This window comes from Perognathus longimembris, chromosome 17 (genome assembly GCF_023159225.1).
Source record: "Perognathus longimembris pacificus isolate PPM17 chromosome 17, ASM2315922v1, whole genome shotgun sequence".
Lineage (NCBI taxonomy): Eukaryota > Metazoa > Chordata > Mammalia > Rodentia > Heteromyidae > Perognathus > Perognathus longimembris.
In genome coordinates this window covers 2,332,227-2,352,096 of record NC_063177.1, presented here as the reverse complement: position 1 = coordinate 2,352,096, position 19,870 = coordinate 2,332,227, and the positions used below count along the sequence as shown (strand labels likewise).

The window sequence follows — 19,870 nt, the reverse complement described above, 5'->3', positions numbered from 1 at the left end:
TGTTTATCGGAACTAGGGAAGGGAAGGGGAACATTAAAATGAAGAGACAAAGGGTAAAAGTTGAACCAATGCAACAGCAATACTTACAAGACAATATGCTGTAAACAAACTGTACAACTGGGGGAGGAGGAAGTTGTGGAGGGGGGAGGGAGGAGGAAAATGAAGGAGGCCGTAACAAGATTGATAAGAAATGTACTCATTGCCTTACATATGAAACTGTAACCCCTTGTATATCACTTTGACAATAAATAAATTATTTTTTTAAAAAAATTGGGGTTGAAAAACCCCGAACTTGACCCAATTATCTGTTGAACTCAAAGTAGAACATGAGTAGATGTGGGCCTTGATGAGCTCCATGGCCCTGTGAAGCCCGAGCAAGGAGTGGCAGTGATGAGTGTGTGTGTATACATGCATGTACGTGCATATGTGTGTGTTGGTATGGGCATATATACATACAGTGAGAATAGGTGGGGAGTGCACACATGTGGCTGTGTACATTGATGTATGTATACACACAGCCCTCCATGCCTATAGGCTCTGCATCCTCACATCTAACCAAACCACGCATTAGAAAACAAACACAGACACTGATGGCACTGATGGCTCATGCCTGTAATCCTGGCTGCTCAGGAGGGCGAGACCTGGAGAATTAGGATTGACGCCATCTTGACGTCAGTGAGATTCCATCCTCCAAATAGCCACCAAAACCTGGGCTAGAGGCATGGATCAAGTGTGAGAGCACCAGTCAAGCAAGTACAAGGCCTGGAGTCTGAATCTCAGTATTTCCAAAAAATAAAAACAACAGACATACACACAACACATCTACATCAAACTGGTATAGACATTTTTTCCCCATTTCTTGGAGTTCATTTCAATAAATATTATTTTGTATGATCAGATGCACATAGACATTGTGTCTCTGTGTTCCTCTCCTAAGAGTACCTCCTTTGGTCTCACTGCATGTGAATGCCTAGAGACCTGTATAATTTTGATATGCTAGTACTTTAGATCTAGCTTCTGTGTATGAGAGAAAACAGGAGCTATTTGTCTCCCTGAGCTTGGTTTACCTCATTTAACATAATTTGTTCTAGGCTCATCCACAGGTATAATGTTTTTTTGTCCTTTGTCATTATTCTCTAAATAATGCAGTATAACAATTATTCACATAGTATTTACATGATCCTCTGGTGATGAGGGGCCCTGGTGGTAGAGCACTTGCACAGCATGTCTGAGGTAACTGAGTTTGGTCCCCACCATCACAATAAACAAACTGCACAGAAGGATATGCATGGGTTACATGCAAATATGACAGCATGTTACACAAGAGATAAGCATTGTGGACTCTGGTATATGTGGGAGAGCTGAAGACCAAATTCCCACACATCCTGAGGGATCTTTCTTTGTGTGTCTCCCTGTGTCTCTGTCTCTGTCTCTCTGCCACCCCACCCCCACCCCATACATTCAGCTGAGTTCTGTATGTCTAGGAGGTGGTTTCTATCCTTGAGTTTTGGAAGAGGCATAACCATTCATCATGTAACCCTTCGCTTGTACCCACAATTCCTTTTCCCACACAAAGTGCCAGCTAATTAGACCATGGGAATTAGAACCACCAGGATCTGTCTCCTGGAAAATTGGAATTGAGGTGCAGAGATTCTGGGTTATTCTGGACCAACCACTTGGACGCTGAGTCTGCCATTTTGTAGTAAATGAGTAAGCCCAGGAGGTCTGTCAGCAAAGAAAAATGAAGCAAATGCAGATGTAATAGGCCCTATGGTCAGCAGGCAAGGACAGAGGGGGAGAGAAGGAGCCTACAAGCAAGCACCAGCCCTTCCAGGAGTTCTGAGAACTGAGATTCACATGCCTGAGGCACATGCCTGGGTTTTGTCTATTCATCACCCTTTCTTTCTGTCTTCAAGGAGCAGGTTCTTTCCCTCTTAGGAAAATTACTCCTCCTTATCTTTCTGAAGACCATGACTTGTTGAGCCTCTCCTGACTGAGTGGGCCCATCAGATTATCTTTTCAAGAGCAGGAAAGTTTGAAAACTGGGATCCAAACATTTTATGAGGATGGAATGGAGGGGCCTTGCAAAGCCTGTGTAGTTTTCCTTCTTCCTGGAGCCCTAGGTCATCTTGTCTTTGTCCTTTCTCCCATGGATTCCTTTTGCTAGAGTGTATTTGTTCTATCCTGATTCAGTTAGATTGGTGTCTGTTGCTTACATCCATAGAGCCCTGACCAAGTTAATGCAACTCTGCTATGCCTGGCTCATATAAGTGTGAAGTCACGCAGGCCTCAATGTCATCTCTAAGAGTGTCTTTCTCTACTGGTTTCTTCTTTCTTGACTCCCAGGGTTGATGCAAAGACCAAATCAAATGAGCCAATGAGTGCAAAGGCAGCTGAAAGCTCCAAAGACTATATAAATGGGAAGGATGATTAATATTCACCCTGCCTGGTATTGTTAACATACCATAATCCATTCTCCAGGAAAAGAGCTGATGTGTGAGAAAAAAGAAACCAAACTCCCATCACCTCCTCACAAAGGGATCTCCAGGGCTGTCATAGCAAAAACCGAATGGAATTTTAATAGTACCTGAAAGTGCTGCCGGGTAGAAGACAAATGGCTAAATGGATATCATATTTCTGTCTCTGGGGTGGAATTTGAAGAAACAACCCTCTATCAGCGAGCTGCCATTTCCACAAAGAGATGAAAAGGTAGCCTGGAGGCAGGGTGCCAAACTATGTGTAATGGGGTAGAGGAGATGTAGAGTTGTCCCCTCCCCGCCCCTTCTCTCACCAGGCTGAGGGGAATCTGAAGCTCAGAGCAGGGAGAAGATGGATGGGGAATGAGCGAGTCACATGACTCACTGGACTCAGAAAACCCAGGCACCCTTCAGATGGGGAGGGGGATGGGCTCTTCGGGACATGGCCTACTTGACTTCTACAAGCAACACTTCTGCTCTTTCATTTTTCTTGGAAAGTAATACATATTTACCAGAAAAACATTTAAACATTACAGATAGAAAGGATAGTAGCAGCAAAACCCTCCCATAGCTGGGCATTGGTGGCTCACACCTGTAATCCTAGTTACTCAGGAGGCTTACACTTAAGGGCTATGGTTCAAAGCCAGCCTGGGATAGCTGTGAGATTAGAGTCTGGACTTTTATCTCTAATTAACTACGAAAAAGCTGGAGGTGGCTCAACTGGTAAGAGTGCCAGCCTTGAGGGGGAGAAGTGAAGCAAAAGCACCAGACTCTGATTTCAAGTCCCAGTACTGGCCCATGCACACAAATTAAAAACACAAAACAAAGCACATCCTCCTGTAATTTTTACTAATCTCCCAACAGGAGAAAACTAGTGTTAACCTGTTAATTTTAAAATTTATATTGCTAACTCTCATCTGATGTGTCTACTTATGCCTTCTCTCTCACACTGGTGAAACCATACTATGCACAGCTTTTCTGCTTGTCTTTTCCATCTTCACAACAATGTAATATACCTTAAAAATTCTTTTTGGTTGTGTTAGTGATTGAACTCAGGGCCTCATGCTCACCAGACAAGTGCTCTACCATTGATTGAGCTACGTCCTCAGCCATGTAAATCTTGAACTATTTCTTTGGTACTGCATAGTATTTTGCCCTACTCCTTTTTTTATTTTTAAAGAGTATTAGTTCACTGTTTTGACACCTATAATTTATTTTCACTTGTCCTGTTGATAATGGGTCTGTTTACCATTTCTATTGCTATAAGCCATTCTACAATATGTTATATGCATATATACTAAAATATGTGCACTTTTGAGCATATCCATGGCTAAGTTTTAATTTTTATTTATTTATATATATTTTTATTTTTTCCAATCCTGGACCTTGAACTCAGGGCCTGAGCACTGTCCCTGGCTTCTTTTTGCTCAAAGCTAGCACTCTACCACTTGAGCCACAGCGCCACTTCTGGCCTTTTCTACATATGTGGTGCTGTGGAATCGAACCCAGGGCTTCATGTATATGAGGTAAGTGCTCTACCACTAAGCCATATTCCTAGCCCTGGTTAAGTTTTTAGAAATCAGTTATGTGTGAAGTTTTTATAGCTATTGTCAAATTGTTCTATAAATAATCTTTTATCAATCAAAGTGAGAATGTCTACTTTCTTATGCCCTTACCATTAGATAGTATCATATTTTTAAATCCTTGCCATTAGCCTGGAAAATGGAATTTTATTTAGCTTTCTTAAGGTCTGAATGGCACTGAGAATTTTTTTACTATTTTTTTTTTTACTGGCCATTTTAATTTATTATGTGAATTTCCCCAGTGATCATCTTTTCCTTCCTTCTCTTAGCCTCCTTTTCCATTCAGAAGAACTCTATATTTTAATAAAATCTGCCCAGTGTCCAGTATATATATGCAGCAAAATGGTTCTTCTACCTTGATTTTCACTTTGTTGGTGGCAGCTTTTGCTTTTCAGAAACTTTTTTTTTGGTACTGGGGATTGAACCCAGGACATTGCACTTGCTAGGCAAGTGCTTTGCCACTAGGCTACGTCCCAGGCATGCAGACTTTTTTTTAGAGCCATCAACTTAGCCAATCTTTACCTTTACAGAGTCTTTTTTTAAAGTTTAAAAATGCCTTTCTCTTTGTCAGATCATAAAAGCATTCACCCTAGCCATCTTCCAAGCTTTAGAGTTATGTATGGGGTGTGTGTGTGTGTGTGTGTGTGTGTGTGTGTGTGTGTGTGTGTGTGTGTTTTACATTTAAATATCTGAGCTATCTGAAATAGAGTCTGGTCAAAGGAGTGAGGAACCCTGCTTTACTTTTCTCCAAAGGTCTAGTCAGTTTGTTCAGCACCAAAGAAATCCAGTAGCAAAGAGACTTAAATGGAAATGGACTACTTTGTCATTAGGGAAGACAGCAGGCTTGCACATGGGGCTTGCATCCCCTGGGTTCCACTGCCCTCTCCACATTCATATGCTGACATCCCTGTTCCCAGTAGCTCAGAAGACCAGGGTGTTTGGAAGCAGGGAGGAACTTTGAAGTGGAGATAAAATTAAAACAAGCCTGTACTGCTGTCCTACAAGGAGAGGAAATTTCATTGTGAGCCTTGAGTTCAAAATCAAATAGCCCCATCACCAAAAAGTAAATAAACTGCTAGTTCTAAATACTGAGATTACAGTCAGGAAATGACAATATCCAGCTTGTGGGAAAAAAAAAAACAAACCAACAAAAAACCAAACACTTAGCAAATGGAATTCAACAAGCTGGTGCCAGTGACTCAGGCCTGTAATTGTAACTACTCAGGAGGCTGAGACCTGAGAATTGTGGTTCAAAGTCAGTTCAAGCAGGAAAGTTTATCAGACTCTTATCTCCAGTTAACCACCAAAAAAAAAAAAAGAATGAAAGAAAAGAAAAGAAAAAGCCAGAAGTAGAGTTGTAGCTCAGTGGTAAAGTGCTTGCCTTAGGCAAAGCAAATAAACAAACCAAAAACACACCTCAGGAATAGTGCCTAGGACCTGAGTTTAAGCCTCAGGACTGATATACAATAAATAGAATTCAACAATATATAGACCGAATTATAGTTGGATGCTGGTGGATCATGCCTGTAATCCTAGCCAATCAGGAGATTGGATTATGTGGATTGTGGTTCAAAACCAACCCTGGGCAGAAAAGTTTGTGAGACTCTTATCCCCAATTAACCAGATAAAAGCTGGAAGTTAGTAGAGCAGTGGAAAAAGCTAAGGGACAGCTCCCTGTCCCTGAGTTCAAGCCCCAGTAGCAGTGTGGGTGGGTGCACAAATAAAAATAAAGAAAGGAAAGAAGAAATTTGGAAGGAGAGAGAATAGGAACTCAACCCTTAAGACCATATTGAGGGAGCGGGAAGGCTTGTAAATACAAGCAAGGAAGAGAATCCTCGCAGGAACAGAACCTACCTATGCCTTGCAATGGAGCTTCTAGCCTGCAGTTCTCCAACGAAATACATTTCTGTTGTTAAAGCCCCCTTTCCAGTAGTATTTGGTTATAATATTCGAGTACCTTCCTGATCATTCCATTCACCCATATGACAACCACCAAGTGCCAAGACTCAGTTCACCAGAGGAATCTGATGTTCTTGAACTTCACATGTGGTTTGAAGATGGGCAGAGTCCTCCTCTCCTCCCTGGCCCCATATCCAGGCTTGCCTATCCCTCCTCTTCCTTGCCCCAGCCAGTGGCAGCTGGCTACCCTCCTCGGACAGGCGGCCCTGGGAGGGGACTGGGGCAGAGTTTGTGAGTGTTTGTGGACAGCAAGATTCCAGATACCAAGCTCTCTGGTTTGGACTTCAGCTCCTTCTTCCTGAGCTCCTGGGTGGATGGGGGGAGCAGAGCTCAGGAGAGCACAAGAGACATATCAGACATTTCCAAGGCTTTGCACCTGGGGCTGCACAGTTGTAAGTGCACCCCACAACCTGCACAATTGTTGTGGCATGCGTGTCATACATGGCAAATGTCACAGCTCATACCATGTGTGCAGCACATGTACAGAAGCCTCGGTGAAGCTGCTGGGAGAATCACAGGTCTATGGCATAAAAGTTCAAGCTTTTTTTGTTTTTTCAATTTTCAGCGCTATGAATATTTTTCTTTCTGGGTGATTTGGTTCCTTCCTTTATTCTCAAATTGTATCATAGACATGGGAGAGTGGAACAGGCTGGGTGGTGTGATGAATTATTTGCTGCAGCCAGGCACAGGTGGCTCACACCTGCAGTCCTTACCTACTCAGGAGGCTGAGACTGAAGGATTGCAGGTCAAAGCCAGCCCAGGCAGAAAAGTCTGTGGGACTCTTATCTTCAATAAACTACTCAGCAAAAGCTGGAAGTGACACTGTGGCTCAAGGGGTAGAGTGCTAGCCCTGAGCCCAAACAGGCTTAGGGACAGTGGCCAGGCCCTAAGCTCAAGTCCCAGGACCAGCATAATAATAATAATAATGATGATGATGATGATGATGATGATGATGATGAATTCTTTGTTGCCCATTCCTCCTTCCTTCCTTCCCTCCCTCCCAGCACCAAGGATTAAACAAGCACTCTATACCACAGAGCTGCACCCTCACCCTCAGAATCAGAATTTCAAGCTTGCTAGCTCCTTCTTTCTTTTCTTTCTTTTTTTTTTTTTTTTTTTTTTTGGCCAGTCCTGGGGCTTGGACTCAGGGCCTGAGCACTGTCCCTGGCTTCTTTTTGCTCAAGGCTAGCACTCTGCCACTAGAGCCGCAGCGCCACTTCTTGCCATTTTCTGTATATGTGGTGCTGGGGAATTGAACCCAAGGCTTCATGTATACGAGGCCAGCACTCTTGCCACTAGGCCATATTCCCAGCCCCACGCTAGCTCCTTCTTAAGCATATTGAAATCTGAGAAGTCTTGGTTAACTTACACCATTCTAAGAGTTAGACTAATGCTTTTGGTTTTCTTAAAATCAGTCCCAGTAACCTAAGAGTCTGACAACCACTCAAACTTGAGCCTTTACATATATAGCTAACCATGTAACTCCAACCGGAGCTCGGATGAAAGGATGCGATGCAGGCAGTTCTGCGGGGTGGGGACTTAGCTTTCTTGGAGGGTTAATTCACTTATCTTCTAGGAAAAAAAACGTTTATGAAGACGTTTCACTTAGGAGTCCATCCCCACCCCCACGCGAAGACCTGCCCCCCCCCCCACCCCAATGCCTGGAGTCACCCTCCTGCGCATGGGTCAGTCCCCACCACCGCACCTTTTCCTCTCTGGTCGCGCCAGCTCTGTCCCTGGCTTGGTGGTCCCGAGGCTGCAGCTCCAGCACTGTGCGGAAGAGCTGTGCGGAGCTCTGGGTCAGGAAGCGAATCTCGGCGTTTGGGTGGAGGCCGTAGAGGTAGGGTGACTCTGGGGGTAGCTCCACATCGATGTACTGAAAGCAAGGGCAAGCTCGTTTAGTAGAAAGCCACCAGCGGAGCCTCCGCGGCCACCCTCGGGCAGCCTCAGCATGCGCTCCCCTGGCAGGCTGCTTTCCAGACCTGCCATGTTCGTTACACTCCTACGTTTGTTATACTCATCTCCTTTTCAGGAGCATTAGATGACATTATCTATCTCTGATAGGGCCCCTCATTCCCAATACTCTCCTGCCCTTGCTAAACTTCTCAGTCTCTTAGAATTGTGAATCCTTTCCTGGTAGTAGTGTGTGTGTGTGTGTGTGTGTGTGTGTGTGTGTGTGTGTGTGTGTGTGTGTGTGTGTGTGTGTGTACACCTGCGCTGAAGATTGAACTCAGGGCTTTGTTTGCTTGGGTTTTTCGGCTCAAGTCTGGCCCTCTACCACTTGAGCCACATATCCACTAATAGCTTTTTTGCTGATTACTTGGAGATAAGAGTCACAGATGTATCTGCTCATGCTGGCTTTGAACTGCTATCCACAGATCCTGATTAGCTAGGATCACAGGTAAGAACCATCAATCAGTACCTGGCTTTCTCTGGCATTTTTCACTTAAGCTTTTTTTTTTAGGAACCCAGCCCTTTTCATTCTTTTTCTCTTCCCTCTGTTTATCTTAAACCAGGGATGACACATTCAAACACATTAATGGGATTGTGCACACGAGGTTACTATGTGGGACTTGAGTTGCAGAAGGAGATAAACTTGGCTGTAAATGGAAGAGTTTACACATCAGGCAAAAGGCATTAGATTTCCAAAAGTTTAAAATAGTATGCCACCCAAACAGCACATGAATGCTGTCACTTCTTGTGGCCACCACCTGTCCTGCCTGAAAATTCCTGTCCAGGTTGCCTTCCTCTTTTTTCTTCTGCTTTTTATGATGGTGAGAAAAATCCACTGTGTTAATCTCCTGCGAGGACTCTGATGATTCTTTGCTGTTGATAACATCTAGTCTTAGTAAATGTTGCTTATTCTTTAAAGGCATATCTACACATTTATCTTTCTACTCCCTCTAGCACTCAGCACACTCCTGGTTCTGGGAAGATGATCTGTCACCATCTACTAACTGACTGATTAAAAGGAAGAGCTGAAAAGAGTCATTTGGAAATGCACAAGCCATGTTACTACTGTTGAGTCAGAGAATCAGACCTACTTAATGCTGATGTTTCTTACTGCCCATCACTTCTTGTTGAATTATTGAATGGACACTAGAGAGCACATGTGCACTACTTTATGAGATGAACTTGAAGTCAAGGTTTGATTAAAAATATTTTTGAGGTGATACTGTTCAAAAAGAAATATAATGGGCTGGGAATGTGGCTTAGTGGGAGAGTACTTGCCTAGCATGTAAGAAGCCCTATGTTTGATTCCTCAGTGCCACATAAACAGAAAAAGCCAGAGTGGTGCTATGGCTCAAGTGGTAGAGTACTAGCCTTGAGCAGAGAGGCTCAGGGACAGAGCCCAGGCCCTGAGTTCAAAGCCCAGGATTGGCAAAAAAAAAAAAAAAGGAAAACCTAGTAGAAATGGACAAATTTCTGGAGACATACAAATTGCCTAAGTTGAACCAAGAAGATATAAACCAGTTAAACAGGCTAATAACACACAAGATTGAGGAAGTAATCAGAAATCTTCCAACAAGAAAAAGCCCAGGCCCAGATGGTAAAGCAGTTGAGCAAAATGAGCTCAGGGACAGTGCCCATGCCCTGAGTTCAAGTCTTAGGAAGAGAAAGAGAGAGAGAGAGAGAGAGAGAGAGAGAGAGAGAGAGAGAGAGAGAGAGAGAGAGAGAGAGAGAGAGAGGAAGAGGAGACACACACAGAGAAATGTTCTCATTACCTGACTTATATAACTGTAACCCCTCTGTACATAACCTTTACAGTAAAAATAAAAAAATGCATAGGAATCCCCCCAATAAATAAAAAACTAAAAGCAACAAAAAGTTGTTAAATGTAAAAGAAAATCTTGTTTGTGTAACTAGTGGTAGTGCTTTAATTTTTTTTTAAATTGTATAGTTTATTATTGTTAAGTAGTTGTTAAAAAGAGTTACAATTTAATATGTCAGTTTATTAGTATAATGTTAAATTTCTTCTCACAGGCATGGGTTCTCTGGATCAAATGTCTTTCATAAACCAATTTTAAAAAGTAAAAAGCTTATACTTAGCATTTCTATAATTACTATTTCTCTTAAATTTGGTATAAAGTTTAGTAAGTTTTAGTTCAAACTTTTAGGGTATGTTCAAAAGTAAATAGAATTTTTAAAAAGAAACTATCTCTCAGTGTATTTTCTGTGGCACATTAAATGATCAAAGCTTTAAAAATAGCCTTAGTACTAGTATATGAAAAATTAAAAGAACAGGGAAAGTTTCATGAGAAGTATTTTCTTAGATGTTGGATAAGTCTGCCTGAGCCCATAGCAATTAATGGGAACCAAGAAGGCAGTGGAATCTAGGAACTAGGAGAGGTGAGAAATCTCATCACTGGACCCTTTCTCTGAAGATATTTAGGAACTCTGACAGAATACCTATGATCTGTAAGTGCTTACCTGAGATTTGGCCCTATTTAATAGTGGTTTTGTAAATGAGCTGAATAAAAACAAGCAAACAACCATCCCAGGTATTAGTTGCAGAACAGAACATAAAACCAGAGTGATCAAATCTAATGTCAGGATTAAGAAGATCTCTAAAGGCTCAATTTTACTCACTTTACTAATTTTATTCATTCAAGGCTAGAAATAGTATACTTCTAAAGTTGAACAAAAGCAACTCAAGGCAGAGAACTAAAGTTGCTATCAGCCTGATTCCTTGGGGCTCTCTGAGCCCAGAGCCAAGCCTCACCTGATGATAACCACTGTAGTCCATGTTGCCTGGGAGTGGAAACCCAGGGGCCAGGGCAAGCTCTCCTTCTAACATCTCTGGCTTGATAAATTCCTGAAGATAGGTTCTGCAGAGTCTCCTGTCCCAGTCATCCGTGATATGGCCTCCATACATAATCTCACCGAACAAGTAGCGCAAGTCATCGAAGGGTACCTGGGAGAAGGGCAAGGGAAAGGAAAATCTGCCCGGGCTGGGGCTGGCCACAGGATGCCATGCAGCTGAAGTCAAAGAGCAATGTCTTACTTTTCTTCACACTCCCAGTGCCCAGCAGCATGAGGTGTATTTTGGGAGCACGCTGAATGCTTGCAGAATTATATCAAAGGGTAAAGAGCGGCAAGATGGCAATCTCCTCTCTTTTATGGTTACTAACTACAATAACAAGGCCGGACTCTTCCTGGAAATGGTGAAGGTCACATGGAGGATAGTGAGGACCTCAATTCCCTAAATGTCTGCCCTTAATAACAGGGTCAATTAATTGTTACAAGTTCAGAGGCAATGAAATCCAGCTTACATGACTACTGAGGTAAAAGTCAGGGTGAGAAGCCAAGCAACTGAAAGGTTGATATTAGTGGGGTGGGGGTTCGTCTCCCCAGACCCTACAGGTGGAAACCAAGAAGGCTTTCTCAGGGATCTGAGGCTGATTTTGTTTGCCTTTCCAGGAAATGTCAGTGGCCCTTGCCGGTGTTGGGTTTGGCTCATGGCGGAGATGAGCTTTAATGGTGAGAACAGATCCTTAACTGAAGAAGCCTTGGTGGTTAGTGTATGCTTTCTCTGAGGTGGAGTTGTCTCAAAAGAGGAGGATGATTTTTTTTTAACTTGTGGAAAATCAGCCTTTTACTCATGTGAGAAGCTACATGTTCTGGGAGAAGTTCTGAATCCTTGGCTAGTTAAAGTGGGAACTGAGATCAGCAATGCATGGGGGTCTCTTCCTGCCAGTCCCCTGCCTGGGCGATGCTGTACATGCATGCAGGTTGGCTGAGAGGCTGGGAGTGTCTTCTGCCAGATTTTCTGGCACTGTCATTGTCTGGGCCTCTGAGCACCCTAGCCTCTGACCTTACTGTAGAACTCCTAAGCCTGGTGCTGGTCCTGTGGTCAGCACTCACCCTACTTGAGTAGTATAGACCTTCTCAAGAGCAGATAGCCCATGTGGGAATGCACCACTAGCCTGTAGGGGTGCCCCAGAACCAGAGCCCTGGAACTGCTTCCCTTTACCTTTGTGTTGGCCTCCAGGAAGTTGTAGAGCACATTCACTGAGATGGTGAGGTCCCCAGTGTTAAAAGGGTAGGACCGATTCCATCCCTGGGGACCGAACTTGTGTCTTTCTGCCACCACAGCATGAAAGTAACAAAGAGCAAAGAGGATGCTCTTGAACTCTGTCTCCCGGGAACACATCTCCAGCGTGTCCTGAAAGGAAAGCATCACTTGCAGTGTTGACAGGAAGCTGCCTGTCCCTGGGGGAGGACGGGCTTACCATCAGCTGGACACAGCTGCCAAACGTCCTTCCTGGTCAGGGGTTGATCTATGGTCAGATGGCTGTGGGTGGCACTGAAGCTGAGTGAGGGTCAGAGCTTTAGACAGACTTGCAGAGGGGTTGGGTTTTAGTATAGCATTTAAGTTACTGATGTAGAAGGCAGTACCTGAATTCTGAAGGGGTGTAGCACAAGAACCTTTGGATTCTTTGGGGTTAGAAACAATTCTCAGCCAGGCCCTAGTGGCTCACGCCTGTAATCTTAGCTACTCAGCAGGCTGAGATCCAAGGATCATGGTTTGAAGACAGTCTGGGCAAAAAAGTCCATGAGACTCTTATCTCTAATTACCCAGTAAAAAGGAAGAAGTAGAAGTGTGGCTCACATGGTAGAGCACCAGCATACCACTTGGAAAAGCCAAGTGAGAGCATGAAGCTCTAAGCTCACATCCCAGTAATGACAAAATACATAAATAAGACAAAACAAACAATCTTCTATGAATAATAAACTTTCTTTGAGGATAGAGTGAGATGTGGTGGCTGGAGCCCCGAAAAGCACTCTGCAAGCTCCCACTAATTGGATTGGGTTCAGTGGTTTTGTGTTCCCTCTAGGAACTGATCTCAGACTTTTTTCACAGGAGCAAGATTCTGGTAAGTCTGATGTTTCCATGGAGAAATCATACAATAATTTCTACCTCTCTGTGCCCAGGGGACTCTTTGGGTTCTCCTTTGGGTATCAGGCTTGCTCCAAAAAGCACAGACAAGAAAGGTCAGAGGAAGTGCAGTACGAATTTCAGAAAGGCTCTCCAGATAGAGCTATTCTTAACAGACATTCAGGATGCTTCATATGTTATTTCTAAAGCATTTAGAATTTCTGTAGTAAAAGGCCTTTAAGCACAGATACAAAAACCTTATAAAGAAATGCTAAGCTGGCTGATGGTGACAGTTACATAAGAGTCAGAACTAAATTATCTTCCCCAAACCGCACAGCTATCAGGGAAGCAGGAATCAACAGATCAGTGCTTCAGTTCAGCCTTTAAGTGGTTAATGTAGTTCTGCAGGAGGAGGTTGGATGTTACACAGGTGTGTGTTTCTCTCTCAGAATGGCTGACTTAAGGTGTTTTATGTGGCAATGAACCATCTGTAGTAGAGACAAAATAACCAGCAAGAGACTGAATCTCTTGAAATCTATTTCGCAGTTAGTGACTAAGATTTACAGAGAGAGAAATCAGCATCAGAGGTCCATGGTGAGCCTAAGAAAATGAAGCCAGTGTGGCTGGACATGATAATTTTAGTTATTAGATTGTATAGCCTGTGATGATCTTGCTGCCCTTCCCCTAATTCCCCCAAAGTAGGGGAGCTGAACATGGTTTGCTACTGGAGCCTCCAATAGAGTTAGCTAAGCACAATGCTCCAATTTGGAACAATTGCCTTGCTCCAATTTCTTATTTTATTTGCTTGCTATTTTATTTTGTAGTATTGGCCTTTGAAACTCAGGGCCTTCCTCCTGCTCTGCTTGCTTGCTTGCTTAGCTCATACTCTGCTACTTTAGCCATACCTCCACACCTTGCATTTCGCTAAATAATTAGAGATAAATGTCTCCAACTAAAAATCTCCAATAGAAGTGTCTGCGACACTTCTGGTGACAACATTATCAGATCTCAGCTTCCTTATTAGCTAGGATTATAGGCACGAGCCACCATTTCCTGGGTCCAATTCCCTTTAAGGGAATTGACACTAGAGGTAGCTTTTGCAAAGAAGGCTCTATGGTCAAAACTCAAGTGTCTATGTTTCCCTAAAGTGGAATATAAATAGAAGCTAAAAAATGTATTTTTTTTCTTTATTGTCAATGTGTGATACAGAGGGGTTACAGATTCACATGAAAGGCAGTGAGTATATTTCTTGTTCTACTTGTTACCTCCTCCCTCTTCCCCCACTCCCTCTCCCAAATGTATAAGTTTTGAATTAACCTAATTGTACAAAGGTGTTTTGCTATGATATTTCCTTACATGCATATAATGTGCTTTGACCAAATTCACCCTGTCTGTTCCCTTTCTTAGGTGAGCTTTGGCTTCTCTACTCTGATACAAAGCACTCTTGAGGTTTGTCAATGACTATTTTGGAAATAGGGAAGATGTAGCTGGGAGCCGATGGCTCACACCTGTAATCCTAGCTGCTCAGGAGGCTGAGATGGAAGGATCGAGGTTTGAAGGCAGATGGGGCAGAAACGACCTTGTTAGACCCTTATCTCCAATTAACCACTCAAAAACCAGAAGTGGAGCTGTGGCTAAAAGTGGTTGAATGCTAGCCTTGAGCAGAAGAACTCAGGGACAGTGCCCAGGCCATGAATGACTGGGAAAAAAAAGGAACGAAGATGTCTCTAGAAGCCCACCTTCTGTCCCTATAGTGCAAGGGACAAGATACATCTCAAGTTACAATATCCCCAGTCACCTGGTAAACTCCCTGCATTGTCTGTCCTTGATGTGTGGGTTCTGGAGTTGGGTTGGAAGCAGTGTGAAGAGGGGGAGACTGGGAACATGTTGCCTCTCAGTTCTTTGTGGAAAAGTCCCTCTCTAAGCTGGACTGGACAATTATTATATCTTGAGGGTATCATGCAGGTAGTAAACTCTTCTGAGACTCTGACGAACACAGGATCACCATCAAATTTTTAAGTGAAATTAGGTAGGTTATGCTAGTTGGAATGCTGGTCTTGTGGAGTGGCCTAGCTCAAATTCCTGCATGACCCATCTGGAGCTACAAGATTGACCCTGGCTCCTGGGAAACCAGACACTCATTAGTGCCATAATAAGATGACATCAGAAAGGAAAACCTCCCCTGACAGTTTCTAGAAGGTTCTTTTTAGACTAGAGCAAGGTTCAGTGGGTGGATGAAGTATAAGATGAGCCCCTGCCCCCCTGACTCTCTGGTAGACACCTCTGTGAATTCTTCCCAGGAAGTGGAACTTCTCAAGGGAGGAGCAATTAGACGAGTTCTTCCTCGAAGATGGGGGAACCTGAGGTGTGGACTTTTCAGGGAGTGAATTTATATCCAGGGTGGACATCCTGGGCCTTGCCATGGCTTTAAATAAATATAAGAGCCTTACAACCCCTGCAACAGAAATTCTGGTAATAGTAGCCTGCCTTGAACATTTTGCTTTGATTCTGACTTTCCCTGTCAGTTTGTTTTTGGTGGTCCTGTGGTTTGAACTCAGGCGCCTTGCACAGTCAAATACTTTACCACTGAAACCATTCTACCAATAATTTTTGCTTTAGTTAATGTGCTTCAGGCAGGCCTTAACAGTGATTTTCCTACCTCTTTCCCATGCCTACCATAAAAAAACCCCTTTTTTGTTATTATAAAGGTTCAGAGGGGTTACAGTTATATAAGTCAGGTGAGGAGTCCATTTTTTTTTTCTTTTGCTGGTCCTGAGGCTTGAACTTAGGGCCTGGGTACTGTCCCCACGTTTCTTTTTGCTCAAAGCTAGCACTCTACCACTTGAGCCATAGCACTTCTGGCTTTTTCTGTTTATGTAATCGAACCCAGGGCTTCATGCATGCTGGGCAAGCACTCTACCACTAAGCTGCGTTCCCAGCCCAGTACATTTCATTTGGGACAATGTCACCCCTTCCCTTGCCCTCTCCTGTTTTTTCCCTTCCATCCCCACCCACAAGTTGTATAGCTCATTTTCAACATGGTGTCTAGTGAGTACCACTGTTGCATTTGTTAACCCTCTGTCCCTCCATTTCTGTGCTTCCTCTTACCCTCCCAAAGACAGATGAGTGAACATACAGAACAAAAAGGAAAGAAAGTAAAAACAGCAAAAAAGAAAACTCTTTTTTATTTGCTGGAGTTTATTTCAATAAATATTATTTTGTATAACCAGATGCACATGGACATTGTGCCTTCCTATTCCTGTCTTAAGAGGAATCTTAAGAGTATCCTCCTTTGGTCTCACGGTGTGTGAATGCTTACAGCACTATGGTGTGGTGTTTTGAGATGGGATCTCAGTAATCATTATTATTTTTTAATCTGGAGTTGGCTTTGAACCATGAACTTCTCATCTTCACTTCTCATACAGCTGGGAAGAGATGGGTGTGTCATCATGTTCAACCCCTTCTGAGAAGCTCTGGACCACAATGTGCTCACATTTTATTGTATGGAGAATCAACTGAAAGGCTTGTTAAAGATCAAATTCTTGGGCAATTTCCTGTTCTGGTTCAGTAAACCTGGGACAGGGCCGGAGAATTCACATTTCTAACAAGTTCCCAGGTGGTCCACAGAATGCACTCTAAGTCACACGAGTGGTTACACTCCAAGTTCTGATTCTCACCATCTGGCCCTTGATCATTAAAACTATTTTTATTGTGGGAGGAGAGATCCTGGGGTTTAAACTCAGGGCTTCAGATTTGGAAGGCAAGGGGTATATAGCTTGAGCCACCTCACCACCAGCTCTCATTTGAACTCTCGCTATTCAGGGTGCATGCAAGTGGCAAGGGAATGAGCACAGCACCATCCTGCTTGAATCTAGGATGCTTAGCCAGTCCTATGGATTAGCTGTATAGAGCATAGCCTTGGAATATAGTTAATAGTGGACTTGCAGAAAGACTCATACTTCAAGCAGAAGAAAGACTCTTCACTTGACTCTTTCTGGTTTACCCTGGCAACTGGGTTGCACTGGTTGGGCACTGGGTGGAGGTCAATTACACAGGAACACATTTCTCCCATACTGGCACAGATTCACAGCCCAGCAGGTGCCCCTTCCTGTGCCTAGATTCATGCTTTTATCTCTCCTCACACCCTCCCAGTTCCAATAAAGCTTTTTATGAGATGGGGTCTCCCTTCTCTCCCTCCCAGGCAGTACCTGAGTGAAGTTGTCCAGAGCCTTGTGCAGGTTGGCATGCATGCCTGTGGGAGGCTCATTTGTGATCTTGATGGAGTTTTCTAGGATGCCCTGGGGGATGATGTGACCCTCTGGGGAGGGGGAAGGCTCTGCACTGATGAAGACTCTGAACTCTGGGTGGCTATCCTGGCTTTGTTCCTCCAACTTCCTCTCCAGGGTGCTGAGCCACTTGGCCACCAGGTGGATGTTCTGGTAAGAAGAAAGAAAGAAGAGAAAGAAAGAAAGAAAGAAAGAAAGAAAGAAAGAAAGAAAGAAAGAAGAAAAGAAAGAAAGAAAGAAAGAGAAGGAAAGAAAGAGAGAAAGAAGAAGAAAGGAGAGAGAAAGAAAGAGAGAAAGAAAGAGGAAAGAAGAGAAAGAAGAGAAAGACGAGAGAGAGAGAGAAAGAAAGAAAGAAAGAGAGAAAGAGAGAAAGAAAGAAAGAAAGGAGAAGAAAGAGAGGAAGAGAAAGAAGAGAAAGAAAGAAAGAGAGAGAAGAGAGAAGAAAGAGAGAAAGAGAGAAAGAAGAGAAGAAAGAAAGAGAAGAAAGAAAGAAAGAGAAAGAAAAGAAGAAAGAAAGAAAGAGAGAGAAAGAAAGAAGAGAGAAAGAAAGAGAGAAAGAAAGAAAGAGAGAAAGAGAGAAAGAAAGAAAGAAAGAAAGAAAGAGAGAAAGAAGGAAAGAAAGAGAAAAAGAAAGAAAGAAAGAAAGAAAGAAAGAAAGAAAGAAAGAAAGAAAGAAAGAAAGAAAGAAACCAAACCTTAGTGCAGGTACCTGCTTAACTTTGCTAGCAGCAAATGGATCAGGAAGGCAGCTAGAGTGGAAATCAGACCATAGTCTTCAAATAAAGATTAAACAATATTGTGATAAAATAAACACAGACAAAAATCCAGTATATATCCTACAAAATTAAGAAGAGGAAGGAAGAGGCTGGTAGGGGAGGGATGGGTTAGAATGTTGAAAGGGTGACATTGATCAAAATATATTGCATTCATAAACAGTTTTGTTAAATGGCAACTGCTTTATACAACTGAAAGATAATGAAAAAAGTTAAATTAAAAAATAAACATAATGTAATGTTTACCACCTCAGTAATCTTGAAGTGTGTAATATTCATTTATTTATTTAGCTAGCTAAGGACTGAACCCAGAGCCTCCACACATGCAAGGCAAGTGCTTTACCACTGAGTCAGGCTACTAGCCCTGTCGATGTATATTTTTTTTGCCAGTCCTGGGGCTTGAACTCAGGTCTGAGCACTGTCCCTGTCTTCTTTTTGCTCAAGGCTAGCACTCTACCACTTGACCATAGCACCCACGTCTGGCTTTTTCTATATATGTGGTGCTGAGGAATCAAACCCAGGGCTTCATGTATACAAGGCCAAGTACTCTACATTTAGGTCATATTTCCAGCCCTATGATGTACATTTTTAAGGGCTTAAAAGCATTGCATGGATCCTGATTGTTGCCACTCCCATTTCTTTTAAACAGTAGAAGAGATATAAAATCACACCACGGAAAGAATCTGGAGGTGCTACTCAGGAAACATCCTCCCAGTTGGACCCTATTGTTTGATAATCTTGAGGTTTTCTAATTCATCTTCTCAAACTTGCCTGTATAGGAGAATCCCCTGCAGTGCTTGCAAGTGCAGAGGTTGCTGGGCCCACCCTGGGCCTTTACTGGGAAGCTCTGGAGTGGAGATGTCTGCATTCTGGATGGGCTCCCAGGCTCTGCCACAATGCAGGTACAGGCTCCACACAGAGAGTGCAATGTGTTGGTTAGACCTTCCCACTCCACACTGACACCTGGATTATTTGAACTTGTGAATTAAAAAGTGATGCACAGGGGCTGGGGATATAGCCTAGTGGCAAGAGTGCCTGCCTCGGTATACCCGAGGCCCTAGGTTCGATTCCCCAGCACCACATATACAGAAAACGGCCAGAAGCGGCGCTGTGGGTCAAGTGGCCAGAGTGCTAGCCTTGAGCGGGAAGAAGCCAGGGACAGTGCTTAGCCCTGAGTCCAAGGCCCAGGACTGGCCAAAAAAAAAAAAAAAAAAAAAAAAAAAAAAAAAAAGGGATGCACAGCTGGGTGCTAGTGGCTTATGCTAGTAATCCTAGCTATTCAAGAGGCTGAGAGCTGAGGACTGAAGTTCAAATCTAGACAGGGTAGGAAAACCTTTGGGACCCTTATCTCCAATTAACCACGAAAAAAGCCAGAAGTAGGGTTGTGTCTCAAGTGGTAGGGTGCTATCCTTGATAAAAACAAAACAAAACAAAACATAAAAAACCTCATAGATCCCACTCAGGCCCTGAGTTTAAGCCCCAGGACTTGGGACACACACACACACACACACACACACACACAACTCATATGTTATTTGAGAGCCCTTTAAGAGTGTAAGATCTTAGCCCTGTACCTTAGAATTGCCGAATCAGCACATTCTATTGTGCTTCTATAATTTATATCCATGCTAAAACTCGAAGGTACTGATTTAAACTCCTAGCTACCTTTCCTGAGTTGTCTCAGGAAACTATGCTGTTGTCGCAAAACTTGTCTTCCCCAAAGCACATGGTGTCATTGCTGCTGGGAGACCATCTAAGGCTCCCTACTCAAGCTTTTCTCTCTGGTCTTTGAACTTGTCTCTTACCCACAAAGCTCATTCCTACCTGTTTGTCTGTCTATCAAGACCTATATTGATTTCTTGGCATGACTTTGCAGGCTAAACTGCTCACAATGCTTGATGAGAGTCACCTG

At 43.2% G+C, this 19,870-nt stretch overlaps 1 protein-coding gene across 1 annotated transcript in view; it reads right to left on the bottom strand.

The window, feature by feature from the left end:
• The window catches only part of Dnah9 (dynein axonemal heavy chain 9), a 349,492-nt gene that overhangs the window by 10,950 nt on the left and 318,672 nt on the right, over positions 1 to 19,870 (bottom strand). Inside the window, 4 exon segments of the mRNA XM_048365947.1 lie at positions 7,725 to 7,895; positions 10,743 to 10,934; positions 11,994 to 12,185; positions 17,108 to 17,335. Of these exon segments, the coding sequence (XP_048221904.1) occupies positions 7,725 to 7,895; positions 10,743 to 10,934; positions 11,994 to 12,185; positions 17,108 to 17,335 (783 nt within the window).